The 14,534-nt window shown below is 49.0% G+C and overlaps 2 protein-coding genes across 16 annotated transcripts in view; one reads left to right on the top strand and one right to left on the bottom strand.

The window, feature by feature from the left end:
* The window catches only part of LOC147025071 (cyclin-dependent kinase 4 inhibitor B-like), a 95,615-nt gene extending 81,507 nt beyond the window's left edge, over positions 1 to 14,108 (bottom strand). For 3 of the 4 annotated variants that reach the window (XM_085885679.1, XM_085885675.1, XM_085885674.1), the window contains exon 1: positions 13,195 to 14,108. In XM_085885679.1, the coding sequence (XP_085741805.1) occupies positions 13,195 to 13,323 (129 nt within the window). In that variant the 5' untranslated portion in view covers positions 13,324 to 14,108. The remainder of the gene's footprint in view (positions 1 to 13,194) is intronic. The other variant, XM_085885677.1, reaches the window with a different exon arrangement.
* The window catches only part of LOC147025072 (L-lactate dehydrogenase-like), a 188,984-nt gene continuing 188,156 nt past the window's right edge, over positions 13,707 to 14,534 (top strand). For 8 of the 12 annotated variants that reach the window (XM_085885654.1, XM_085885656.1, XM_085885663.1 and 5 more), the window contains exon 1: positions 13,740 to 13,952. The gene's annotated coding sequence lies outside the window, so the exon portion shown is untranslated. Of the gene's footprint in view, positions 13,953 to 14,534 lie in introns of all 12 variants that reach the window. The other 4 variants (XM_085885664.1, XM_085885658.1, XM_085885659.1 and 1 more) reach the window with 2 other exon arrangements.

The raw sequence follows: 14,534 nt of genomic DNA on the forward strand, positions 1-14,534 counted from the left end.
GGGATAATAAAGATCCTCTATACCCCGAGCATCAGCAACCCCCTCCTGTTTCCCCCCGCGCTGAGATAGTGCGACCAAGGGGGCCCCTTTCCCACCCCCTGCCAGGCACTGTCCGCGAGGCCCGCGGAGTGAGGCGCCATCGCCGCTCCGCGTCTCATCACCAGACGGGTAGGCGCGACCCGGTCTCGGCCTCAGGCCCGCCTCATTCTTGGGGGTATTTCTTTTCCTTGGTTTTGGGTATGTGTTGTCGGCGCCGTCTGTGAAGTAGAATTGTATAAGTGTTGCCGTGTGCTCGGTAGTCGGTATTAGCTCTGCATTGTTTTCGCTTTTATATTTGCTTTTTGTGTAAATGGAATTGTGTTTTTTCTGTGTGCATTTGGTGGAATTGTTATGTGTGCTTCCCGTGTGCCGCGAATAAATGTGCTTTATTGTTGAACTGTTCTCCCGCTTCGCTTCGTCTTTTCCCCCATTGAACCCTCATCTTGCTTCACGTAAAGGGTTGGTAGTGGGCTGAGTACGCCCAATAATTAATCGAACCGTCGAGGTCGACGATAACACCGCTCGGTTATTCTGATAGTACGGAACGGGTCGCTTAAGTGGCCCGTGTCCGAAGTCGACCTGCGGCGAGGTGCGATCGCCTGGTCTACCCTCCGCGTGGGTACTTAGGTAGGTCGAATTTGGCGAGCAACCCTATCCCACGCGGGGGCTGATTGGCTCGATCGCGGTGAGACCGAAAGGTCCACCCGTGACTGGTTCCCGGCGTTAGTCCGAGAGGGTCACGACTGGATTGTCCGTCCGGTGGGCGACGTGCCGCGATTCGAGTTACGTGGCCGTCAGCACGCCGGCGGGCGCGAATCCGCAACACTGGTGTCAGGTCGTGCGATACAAATTCATCGCCCTCCTCGCGGCACTGGTATCGGAGAACAGGAAAACGGGCTGTCCTGTCTCCAATTAAATTCACGGGAATCGGTCCAGGGGTGAGAGAAGCGACCCCCGATTCCCTCCAAATTACGAGCGAGCTAAATTAACCCTTCACGAGAAGCAAGATGGCGTCTCAAGGCGAGCGGGTGCCGGGTGGATTAGGTATGTGTAATAGTAATGTAGAATCCATGGTCCAGGATGGAATCCCCGTGCAGGAAATGTTGATTGTGCAGGAACACGGACTCGCCCAACTGAACCCAGGGCCCGAGGTGGGTGCGGCAGCGGCCGCGGTGTATGACACCTCCCCCCCCCCTCTCCACCAAAACCCGCCGACCCTTGCCGAAACGGCTCACCCAAGCGCATCCGACATGGCCCAGCTATGCGCCATGCTGGCGGCAATGAACGAAAAGATGAATGCGAAAATGATCGAAAAAATGGATGCGAATACGACGATGGATGCGAATACACAGCAAATGAATGAAGTGAAAACGACGATGGATGCGAATACACAGCAAATGAGGGAAGAGATGAAAAAGCTGCGGGGTGAGACGCAGAACATGGGCCGATGCCTGCAGGCGGGCATGAAGGCCGTGACAAAGGAAATAATAGTTGAGACAAGGGAGGTAAAGGGTGAAGAGTTGGCAGAGACACGGGAGATAGAAAAAATAGAGGAAAGACTACACGAGGAAGACGGGGTAAGTGACGCACACACACACACACACACAGAGGTAGTGGAGGATAATGGGGGTGAGCTGGCGGACTGGGTAGAGACCCAGTGCGAGCACCTGGATGGCCTCCTCCAGGAACGAGGGGAGGGAGTATGCCCCCTCGAGGCGAGTCACGACCAGGTGAGTTCGGTCGTGCTTTGCGAGGTTGAGTGGAGGAGTGCTGTGAACGGGTGCACGGAGAGCTTGGGGGGTATAGAGGCCCCGGAGACCCTTGTGGGGACACAAATCCCCAGTGTGGTTGTCCCTGTGTGTGTGGTGCAAGGTGTGAGTGCGTCCCCGTGTGTGGAAGCGACCCCGTGTGTGAGTGGTGTGGTGGCGATGGTGCCGGAGTGCGTGCTTCCCAGCACGCAGTGTGTGGATGGGGCACCGTGTGTGAGTGAGGCCGTGTGTGTGAGTGAAACGGCCAGTATGAGTGAGGCACCACGTGTGAGTGGTGTGGTGGCGATGGTGCCGGAGTACGTGCTTCCCAGCACGCCGTGTGTGGATGAGGCACGGAGTGTGAGTGAAGCACCGCGGGTTAGTGCCCCCGCGTGTGTGGGTGAGGTACCGTGTGTGGAAGAGACCGCGTGTGTGAGTGTCGCCGTGTGTATGGATGAGGCACCGCGGGTGAGTGCCCCCGCGTGTGTGAGTGAGGCGCGGAGTATGGATGAGGCACCGTGGGTGAGTTCCCCCGCGTGTGTGAGTGAGGCACGAGTGAATGGAGCACCACGTGTGAGTGGTATGGGTTATGCAAGGGAGACCGTGTGTGTGAGAGAGCGGTATGTGAGGGAGATGTCGGTTGGCATGCGGGAGCACGCAGCCGCGTCTCCCGGTGCGAATGTGATAGAGTGGACTGTGTGCGTCGTAACACGCAGGTATGCGTGGGTGGAATGGAGACGGAGACGGCGACATGGGAGAAACGAAAGCCGGGTAGCGGCTGTAGTTGTTTCGGGGACCGTGCCGGGTTCACCCAGCAGTGAGCACGCGGTTCGTGCTGTGCAACGCACGAGACCACCACGTGCTCGCTTGCGAGAGTGAAGTCCCGGTCCGGAAACGCACGCGGTGGATTTGCCGATCCCGCGGACGGACAAAGTTTAGGCAGGTAAATGGATTTGGACCGGACGGGTTCTCCACGCGATCGTGTGTGTTAAGCTCCAACGGGCAAAGCACATGTGTTCGCGTGGGAAACCCCTCGAGACGTGGGGCTTGTGTTTTTTTTTGCGCACGGTGACGTCATGGCTGCACGTGTGGTTGGAATCCGGCAGGAGGGGTATCTCTGCCGGATGGTCCCGTCCAAGGAGGGACGAGGAACACGTGCAGCTGCATGACGTCACGGGCAGGTGTAAAGTGCGCGAGCTCTGAGTTGCCGCGCAGGTGCTGCGCATGAAAAAAAAAAAAAAAAAAAAAGCAAGCCTCACTTTCGGGTGCACAGGATTCCTGGGCAAGGGGTGAAAGACCCCCTTACCTGGGCACAGGATGAAAACTAGTTAGGGGGAAGGGTTAGCTTAGCTAGACCGACTTCATGGGGCAGGGGTAAGTCCTCATGGAGTCCGTGGAATGGATTAGTTAGAGGGATTGTAGCCAGATTTAGGTTGGGAAATAAAATTATTTATTTGGAGACAGTGACAGACTTGTGAATGTGTAGAGGGGACGTAGCTTAGCTACGTAGGTTAAATGGAACGTGCTGTAGTTTAAGGGACGACGTGGGAGCACGAGTTAGTTAGGGGAGGTAGTTAGGAGGATGGCAGAGTTCGGTGGTGTGTGTGTGTTGAAGAGTTGTTGGTGAGTTATGAGGTGAAGGCATGTGCTTGGTGAGTGAGTGAGGCCAGCGGGTCTGTGTGTATGGAGCGAATGGGGAATGCATGGTGCGATGAGTGATTGGGGGGAGGAGTGACTCCCGCCCAAGGGACCCCGGGGTCAGAGTAAAGTGAGTTAGCTGGGTTAGTCAAATTGAAAAATGGAGGTCGTTTTGCTGTTGGTGGGAAAGTAGGCTCGAGACCCATTTGGAGGGGTGCAGGAGCCCTGTTGACGGGCTTGGGAGCGTGGCTGCGAAAGGTGAGTATCGCTGAGTGGGTACCCCGGGCACCAGGCTAGTCGGCCGTGGTAGGCCATGGGCCCATGGGGGGCCGGGATAGAGTAGTGGGCACGGGTGCGCCTGCTTGGTGCGGGGGCCCGGGGCGCCATTAGCCGCGTGGGCAGTGTTGTGGGCACGGGTGACCCTCGGAAAGGGGCCCGGGAGGCCGGCCTGCCACGTGTGCGTTTCAGGGAAGGTGCCATGGGGGGCACTCCCGGTGTTAGGGAGCTGGTAGGCTCGGAGGCAGTGTAGTGCCCGGGGTGCCATAGCGGGAGATTCGCCAGAGGGTCGTGCCTGCCAAAGGGAGCCACGTGTCCCAGCCAGGAGACCGTGTGAGGGCACGGAGAGAAAATTGGGGGGGCGAGGCCCGAAATTGTGAGGACACCAACACAGGCGACGGGAATCTGGGTTGTTAGAACCAATAGTTTAAGCGAGAGGCGCTTGTTGAAGCCCCGGGGTAGTTTAACAGTTAAATGGATAGGGTAGATTAGGAAGTGTACCCCTCCGCACCATCCATCCCCTCGCTGTCGTTGTGGGCCGCTGGACCCACTTGGTGTTAAGATCGCCGAACTCTGGGGAGGCCATTCTGAGGCTTCGTTGGGCCTCGACACAGGACGTTAGCTCTCCCTTATTCCCCTCCGGGAAGGGAACGTAGGGGTTGGGAGTAGGCTAGGTGACAGGATAGGTTAGCCGAACAAAGACGATAAAGGGGGTTAGGGGACGATTTATAGTGGGAAGTAAAAATAAAAAAAAATAAGTTGGGGCTAAATTGGGGTTTGACAAATTAAGGGAGTGGGTATGTACAGTGACAGGCAAAGGCGATAGGTGGGAGGGAGACAGGTAGGTAGGTCCGAGCCCACCTTCCAAGTGGCCAGCACCACCGCACTCCCTCCACCAACCTCCACTGAACGGCAAAAGCTGGCCAGCTTCATCTGCTGGCTGTGTTGCTGCAAGGCCTGTGCCGGCCCACTTCATCTGCCGGCTGGCTGTTTTTCTTCAAGGCCTGTGCCGGCCAACTTCATCGGCAGCTGTTGTTTTGCTGCGAGGCCTGTGCCGGCTGGATCGTCTGCAGCTGCTGTGCTGCAAGGCCTGTGCCGGCCAGTTCATCTGCTGGCTGTTTTTCTTCAAGGCCTGTGCCGGCCAGTTCATCTGCCGGCTGTGTTTGCCTGCAACGGCCTGGTTCTGTGGGCTGAGTTTGCCTGCAGCGGCCTTCTTCTGCGGGCTGTGTTTGCCTGCTTGCCTTTGCCATGCCATGCCCACTGCCCACGTTCACCAGCCCCGTTCAATTTTTGCTTTGCCCCACCCCCCTGTTCATTTCCATGTGCGCCAGGATCCGCAAGGCAACAGTTTGCAAGCTGCGAGAACTGCCCTGTTGGCAGCGACAACACGGGCCTGCAGTGGCGGCCCGTGCACCGTGTTTGTATTCATGCATCCATTCGTTGTGCTCATTGCGTGTGCCACTTGAGCTGGCACGGAGACTGCGTTTGTGCAGCCCATGCACCGTTGTGGTTCACTGCGTTCAGTTCAAAAGGGAAGGCCTTGGACTGCGTGTGAGCAGCCAGCCACGTTCCCTGTCACCTGCATTGTTTGAGCCAGAGACTGCATGTGGGCAGCCTGGCTCCCTGCTAACTGCTTTCTTTTGCAGAGTTCATTGATCCTGGGCCATGGTTTAGTGTAAAATTTGTAAGTTAAGGTTAAGATGTACTGTAAATATGAGTGCGCCCCCGGCATGTATGTCTTAGCGCCGGCAATTTTATTTAAGTCGTCCGTGTGAGTGAGTTTGTTTAGATAGTTACGCAGCCCTCAGGTTATTTATTTTGGGGACACGAATACCATGAATGTCGCACTCAGGGATCCGTAGGTAAAATGTACTAGGGGAAAACTACACATGATGGCACACGAAAATTTGACGACTCGGGACGAGTCTGTAAAAAGGGGAGGGGGTAGTGTTGTGGTTACCAAATTCGCAAACCACCATTCAGGTCCCTTAGGTGAGGTATCTCGGTAAGTACATGTGTAGTTAGGCCCAGACCCGTTGTCTAGTGGGAATACATGTCATTTATGCGTGCTGCGACTCTTCAGGATAGCCGTTTTTCTTTTACTATCTTTATTTTGGACCACCCGCCATGATTACCACCACAACCACAACATCAACCACCAACCACAACGCCGCTTCACCACAACCGCCACGACCTTCCCGTCACACCTCGCAACCGTCGCATCGCCACCGTTCTTGCCCCGCTGTGGGTACCGGTGTTGGACTCGTGCAGGGCGCGCGCCGAACAGCGTGTACAAAATCACGGATTTTGTGCTTCAAAAACGGATCAAAAACGACACACGCCCACTTTTTGCCGTCCAATCGGTGAGCGAGGGGCGATTTGGCCCCGCCTCCAGGGCGATCGATATATGCAAATTTGTGGATCAAAAAGCCTTCACGCCCACTTTTCTCGGGCCAATGGGGAGCGAGGTGAAAGGTCAAAGGGAGGGGGTCAAGGCGAAGCTACGGGGGGATAAAGGACCGTGTTCGTCAGTCAGAGAGTGTGGAAGTCTGGAGCCCGAAGCCTGCAGTAGCTGGAGAAGCTGAAGAGAGTCGAACGAGGAGAGCCCAAAGAAGAGTCCAGGGTGGAGAGTCCAGAGGCGGAGAGGCGGCAGCGGCGAAGGCAGACGAGGGGGGTGCTCGCGACGGTGCCGGGAGCTGCACGCCCGAGGAAGGCCGGCAGCGCGACCTGGCCGAGGTGGGGACGCACACCAGGGATAATAAAGATCCTCTATACCCCGAGCATCAGCAACCCCCTCCTGTTTCCCCCCGCGCTGAGATAGTGCGACCAAGGGGGCCCCTTTCCCACCCCCTGCCAGGCACTGTCCGCGAGGCCCGCGGAGTGAGGCGCCATCGCCGCTCCGCGTCTCATCACCAGACGGGTAGGCGCGACCCGGTCTCGGCCTCAGGCCCGCCTCATTCTTGGGGGTATTTCTTTTCCTTGGTTTTGGGTATGTGTTGTCGGCGCAGTCTGTGAAGTAGAATTGTATAAGTGTTGCCGTGTGCTCGGTAGTCGGTATTAGCTCTGCATTGTTTTCGCTTTTATATTTGCTTTTTGTGTAAATGGAATTGTGTTTTTTCTGTGTGCATTTGGTGGAATTGTTATGTGTGCTTCCCGTGTGCCGCGAATAAATGTGCTTTATTGTTGAACTGTTCTCCCGCTTCGCTTCGTCTTTTCCCCCATTGAACCCTCATCTTGCTTCACGTAAAGGGTTGGTAGTGGGCTGAGTACGCCCGATAATTAATCGAACCGTCGAGGTCGACGATAACACCGCTCGGTTATTCTGATAGTACGGAACGGGTCGCTTAAGTGGCCCGTGTCCGAAGTCGACCTGCGGCGAGGTGCGATCGCCCGGTCTACCCTCCGCGTGGGTACTTAGGTAGGTCGAATTTGGCGAGCAACCCTATCCCACGCGGGGGCTGATTGGCTCGATCGCGGTGAGACCGAAAGGTCCACCCGTGACTGGTTCCCGGCGTTAGTCCGAGAGGGTCACGACTGGATTGTCCGTCCGGTGGGCGACGTGCCGCGATTCGAGTTACGTGGCCGTCAGCACGCCGGCGGGCGCGAATCCGCAACAATATATATATATATATATTGCAAAGCTACAAAAAGAAAATCTGAATTGACAATAAGAAAACTATTTTATGTGGCATAATCTAACATCTTATGATAATGTTTCAGCTGTCAGACCTTTCTGGTTGCCCGGTTCAAATCTGGCAGGTTGCTGCAAAGTGACCGCCGCAGTTGAGCACTTTGACACCTCATGCTGAATCTGCATCTGACAACCGCATTACCATGTAAAAGCAGCCCAGTGATAGGCCAGTAGAGGTCGCGTGACTGGATCTAATCTTAGGCCGAGCAATCTAAGTCAAGTGACGCAGTCTTACGAGCAGCGTGGAGAATAAGATCAATTAATCCCTTAACTGGTCTTTATAAAATCACCAAATGAAACAACCAGACAGAATTCACCCCCTGAGACTATGTATATTTAATAAGGTGGAAATGATAGCATGGGGGTAGGAAACAGAAGCAATCAATAATAAACAAGAAAACCCCCTTAACCCATTCCAGAACCTAAGCACCCATGAAACCAACACACAATTGGGATTCCTTAATTAACCAACTTAAGGTCTCAGTCATACCTCGTGAGATAGACAAGAGATAGAGGCGGTCAGGACTGAAATACCCTGCCTGTGCCCGGTGGGGCACAGCAGGACCCGAAGTAGAGTCAAAGGTTGCATCCTTGCTGCAGTTGGTGGGCAGCACGCAGTGTGGGGCTCATGATGTACGGCTGGCTGGGTGGGGGCATGGCTTGGCCGGCAATTTTGCAGACTCCAGATGCAGCCTTAATTCTCACAGGTTCAGTCTGGCAACTCCTCGTATCCCGCCCGTTGCGCAGGTTTTTTGTTAACTCTGGGGCCGCACCTCATGCCATGATGTCCTGAACCACTGCCCGCTCACTCGTGATTCGGCGGAAATCATTCTGGGGTGTGGAGCGACCTTGTCATGACATTTCACTCCAAAGCTTGGAGGCAAGCCACAGGAGTCATGATGCTCACCCGTGAACTCGAAGAAACAAATGACAGATTACAGAGGGGAAAAACCCATCAATAAACGGGGTCAAATGGGTTGATAATTTTACACGCACACACGAGGGGTTTACGAGGCCTAACTATACATTTCAGTGACGCATTTCCAACATCACATTTTATTGCTTTACACTTAAATGCTGAGACACTAATTAAATAATTTACTACACTATTCTGTATTAAGCATCTTTAACCCACTCGGAGTGATTGCCACAGCAATATAATGGAATTTTTCAATGGAGAATAACTCGCATCCATACATCTTCACTTTTACCATGCCAAAAACCTTGAAAACTATTTTATGAAGTCAGAAACTGAAACAAAAAAGGTAGACAGGGGTTGATGAGTCAAAATGTACATGACCGACAACACACATAAATGGAAAAAATAAATAATAGTGATTGTTCATCAAATGGTGGAATTATTGTCGAGAAAAGGAAATCCGAAAAATTTCTTTCTCAAAAATGATAATTATAAAAAGGATCTGTTAATTGTCAGTCTTGACGACTTACGTATGTGCGTGCGTGTGTAGGTGTGCGTGCGCACGCAGAATCCTGGCTTACGGACGTCTGCCTGTAAATATGTAAAGGATGGAATCGGTGTTTTGTAAATTGTGAAGAGAAAAATTTAGAGATGAAAGAAAAGGGGTTTTAAAAGGAAAGAATAATGAGCGAAACGTGATTAAGAGCACATAAGACAGACTATTGATGGCTGAAACAAGGCAACGGAGTTTGGATATATTTACGCTTCACCATTTTGCATGAATGACACAACTTGAAGGGATTAAAGCACGTATGCAGTGTAACGACAATCAGACGTGCAGGGAGAGAACACAATTGTATGTTCGAAAAAGAGGCGTATTGCAATTATATGTTGTAATATTTTCGCATGGAAAATATTGCAACAAAAGTTATACATACAGTACGATAGTCTACACTGCACAACAAACAGAGCTATGAAACACCAATGTATACCTGCTGTCTATGCCTAATCATGAGATTTCATGAGGAAAGACTTTCTGAAAAACTTTAGAAATGTTTTTTTTATGGTTTATTCAGGGTGATATCCACACAAGACTTGCACACTCACACTTTCTTTAAAGTACTGACGAGGTCGAGACGTGTACGTTTTTGAATAATTATTTCAAAAAGGTGATTATTTAACAAAATTACAGTTTATGTTATACATCCTGACGATTGGCACATGTCGAGTTGGACAAAAGATCAAGTGTCCCATAAAAAATTCAAATTGGAATTGGTGTTTTTCAAGACCATTTTCCCATTAATTTTCCAAGAGATACTAGATTTGACTTGATGGAATAGCTTTGAGGTATGCACGCTTATCTCTGAGCTGTCTATCCTGAGTTTGAATCTCAGACCAGCGATAAACTGTCTCCCTGATGTTCTTCAATAAGAGTAGGTGAGTTATCACCGGTACCCAGCAACAAATTGCAAATTCCTGCATTATGGTCATCTTGGAGATTCCTTGACAACAAGTTACACTACTCAAAGTGTCGTTGCTGTCTGGGCAACAGCTTCTGCACGAAGAAAAATTGACCGGGTGGTTTGAATGTTTCATCTGAATGTCCTTCTTTGGATATGAAGGGCAACTTATTAAGCCGGAGGACCCACCTGATAATATACTGGTCGTTAGCGGACATTAAGGATCCCATGGTGTATTTCGTGCAGGCAATTGTGGAGTTATTGCCAGCTCACTGAATAAGTTACAAATTCCTGCCACCTTCCGTTAAATGTCAGGCCCTTTACCAAAAACCTACCCAACAAGACAATGGAATTATTTGGGGCCATTATAAAAAAGGTAGGGAGAGAGTAAAAGAGGAAAAGAGAAATTAGCGCATAATCACGTATGTGCGAGTGTGGACATACATTTCAGAATGTTATTTAACGTACGGAAAAATGCACTAAATTAAATTCTTCATTTTCTTCATGGTTTTGTCTTTTTGTGAAATAATCTGACAATTTAACCCAAGACTTCAATGCATTATTAAATATAGCCACAAGTAAGAAAAAAATTACTTTACTGTATATTTGATTAAATCCATTCAACTGTATTTTAGCATTTCTGTACCTTTATTTTCAGTTAATTTCAAGCTTTGACATTTGAGGATCAAACTCCGATTTTTATTTTTTGTATTTTTTACCCCTTTTCCACTTTGAGCCCAATAGTGAAATACAGCAACCACTTTCCAATGATCTTTCCATGTATCGTCGATTAAGGCGACGATCCAGCTCTTCCTCAACCCCTGTAAAAAAATAAAAAATCTTTAAAACACTGAGCAAAACACACCATCTGACTGTAACCTGTTTGTTGTGTATACCAGGCCAGGCCATGCGAAACAGTATACGTGAAGAAATTCAGGCTGTGGGATGAAACGCTAAACAATATACTGTACGGTGGGAATTGAAAGGAACGGCAGAAAAAAAATATGTTTAGAGAGATTTATAAAAATAAATAACGAGTTTGGCGGTCCTATCAGAGCACAGAACTGTCGGCTGGTGTGTCCTCCAGGTTCAAATCCCATATTGTGCGTTGATTGTCTAATCATGAGAGTTCACCACAAAGGGGGAAAAAATACTTCATAAAACGTGTTGCTGAAGGATGACTAACACATATATATATATATATATATATATATATATATATATATATATATATATATATATATTTAACAAATCACTTTGAATTGCTGACCTTGTTGAGATGTACATGTTTTTACGTATTTGTGTAACCATTTCTAACATGGTTATGATTTAATAAAAATATAGTTAATGCTATACATCCTGATGATAATTAATCGATGCACATTGCATTGGACAAGACAGAATGTGTTGAACAAATGTTTAATGCCGTGCACATATGCTTTCGGCCAACGCGCTATTATGTCGCGATGAGCGAAAACCTTGGGTAACCGGGAAGAGCATGATTCGACAAGGAGGGGATTCCATAAACTGATGTGAAAGGGCGTTGTAGACAAGTGTGGACAGACGAAATTGATGAACACCTGAGGACCCATTTGTCCGATAACTGGATTGGTGGTGGCAATCACGGGAGATTTGACACAGCGCGAAAGTCGTTGCGGGGGAATCCGGAGGTCTCCAACCTGTGTGTACTCCATGGTTAGGCACAGCATCCCATTTTTAATCATCCAAAAGCATTTTCATCGAATTTTAAAATCAAGGACAAGTCAACGTGTACACAATTCAACGCATACCTTTTCAACATTAGCCTGGCTGCGATTCAAACTTAGCTCATGCGTCTCCATACTTTCCCACCCTTTCGCTTTGCCCGGCAAGTAACGGTGTTTTTTTTCAGACAGTCGTCGATCAATAAATTAATGCTTTAAATTAACAATCACAAAAATAGCGGAACAGGATCATTGCTGTTTAAAAGTGTGAGACGTACGTGCGGCCTGGATTTTTAACTGCACCCAAAACTCACCTACAACAGACAGTGTACTGTATATGGACGGCTTTGGAATGTCCCGAAAAAGACAGAGATGCGGGAGGGGAATATAAATCATTGCGCCGCTCCGTTGTCGACATCTTAGTGAACTCAGTTTGGAATATACGGGGAAAAATAAAAAAATAAAATTAAATAAAAACTCATCAGTATCGCGTACGGGGCAGTGCACAAAATGATGTTTCGCGAATTGCGAATTCGTTCTTTTCTACCTCTCCCAGTGTAAGAAATACTTTGAAATCCGCTCGTGAGTCATTGAAAAAAGAGAAAGAGTTATCGGACCGAGATATTCACAATGGTCCGGAAAAAATTCCAATATATATATATATATATATATATATATATATATATACACAAGACTCATGTGTCTCCATACTTTTCCACCTGACATATTGTGTGTGTCTATATATATATATATATATATATATATACATATATATATATATATATATATACATATATATATATATATATATATATATACACAAGACTCATGTGTCTCCATACTTTTCCACCTGACATATTGTGTGTGTCTATATATATATATATATATATATATATACATATATATATATATATATATATACATATATATATATATATATATATATATATATATATATACACACAATTCAAACTTAGCTCATGTGGCTCCATACTTTTCTACCTGACATAGTGTGTGTGCATGAATATATATATATATATATATATGATTCGGACTTAGCTCATGTGTCTCCATACTTTTCCATCTGACATATTTTGTGTATATATATATATATATATATATATATATATATATATATATATATATATATATATATATATATATATATATATGGACTATTGCTAGTATCTTTCAAGTAATTTATGTAAACTTAACAGGTGTAATTATGTAACAGGTGTAATTGTGCAACAAATGCCAAATTAAATGCCATTCCAAAGCAGGAAAATAAAAATAAATAAATAAACCGATCATTTATAATGATCAAAGAAAAAAAAAATCTGATTTCGCATAATCGACGATGGGAATTTGTTTCGGGACCACGATACTGTGTCCACCGGTGCTGTTTATAAAGTGACATCGACCATAAGGAGGAACACGGTGGGTACAACACCTGCCGTACGTTTTGACCCCAAGAACAAAGAAAACAAATCTGAGACCGAACTGATTATTTGTTCCGACGACTCGAGAGCGATTTCAAATCTTCGAGGCCGAAGGAATGTTATTTATAATTGTGTCATGATGGAGGAGAGTGTAATGGAGCAGGGCAGACAATGTCTACATCACTAACCGGCCGAGAGTAACCCAAGGTGTGTCAGGACCCCCGTTGATAGGCCTTCTCCCCCCCCCCCACACCCAGACACACACCCACACCCCCCCGTACCTGCAACGGGGTTCTTCCAAAGCGGTTCCTCCCGTTGGGATCCACTCCAGCTTGCAACATCAACGCAACCACATTGCGGTTTCCCACCGCCGATGCACTCGAGAGGACATCGATTGCGCTCCTGTCCATTTTCTCAAGGCGAGGATCGAAGCAAAAAAAAAAAAAAAAAACCGAAATGGGGGAGAATATAAATAAATAAATCGGCAATCAAAGCACCTCTTCCGAGTTCACCTCGTCCAATGAGCGTTTGATTTGTCGAATTTACTCACAAAGGTCGATGGAAAAATTGTTTCCTTTCCCACGTGCTCGAGTTTGTCGGAGCAAACGGAGGCAATTTGTGTCGTGAACGGTGACGTCACGATCGGTGGGCGGGGACACGTCGCAGGGGGCGGGGCTCAGACACCCGAGGAATATCGGTGGCCCGTTCTGCACCACCATTTTCATGCAGCACTCGCCCTGAACACCCCGTCACGTTGACCCACGATCTTCTTTGGCGACAAGTCGAGCACGGGCACAGACCGGGGGGAAGGCCGAAACCGCACCCACAGGCCTCTCCGGGCATGCCTGAGCGTGCCTCCGTTAACCCCCACACATTGCCTGTTCATCCGGGCGGTCCCGCAACATCAAGTTCTCCGTGCACCGAGGCCTGAGGTAAACCGGTCACCCGGTGCGACGTCCTTCCGTGTCCCGGAAGCACCATCACTGGACCGGGAAATCCTGGCGATTCTTCTTTTCAATTGCCTGGAGAACCGCGTACAGTGAGTAGTAGTAGTAGTAGTAGTAGTAGTAGTAGTAGTAGTAGTAGTAGTAGTAGTAGTAGTATTCCGCCGTGCCTTCTGTAACTCCTCTTTTTTAACCTTTCATTTTCCCCTCTTCCTACAACCGTACAAAAGTCGCGCGCGCGCCGGTCCCGGTAAACGCCACCCCTCACCCCTCACCCCTCACCCTCCTCACCCCTCGCGCGCCCACCCATTCAAACTCCCATTCCCGCGCGCGGACGCGCTCTCGTGCCCATTGGATGTCCGAATGGGTGGAGCGATGTCACCCGCCGGCGATGCCACCCTAACCGCTCCTCCTCTCGTCGTGTTCCACACATAAACTACATGATGACGTCCGAACGTGAATCCCAGACCTTGATTCATTGTTTTCCTTCCTTGTGTCCGAACCCTGAACGCAGCGACCGCTTTCACGGCGTCAATCGGCTGTCAATAAATAAATAAACAAACAGAACCCTGCCGCCCCCGCCCCCGCCCCCGCCCCCTCGCAAAGGCGTAAATCGGCATCGAGACAAATGCCAATGAAATGGGACGGATGTACAATGCTTGCTGCTGGAGATGTTT

This window comes from Eptatretus burgeri, chromosome 6 (genome assembly GCF_056783735.1).
Source record: "Eptatretus burgeri isolate ZD-2024b chromosome 6, Ebu_testis_v1, whole genome shotgun sequence".
NCBI lineage: Eukaryota > Metazoa > Chordata > Myxini > Myxiniformes > Myxinidae > Eptatretus > Eptatretus burgeri.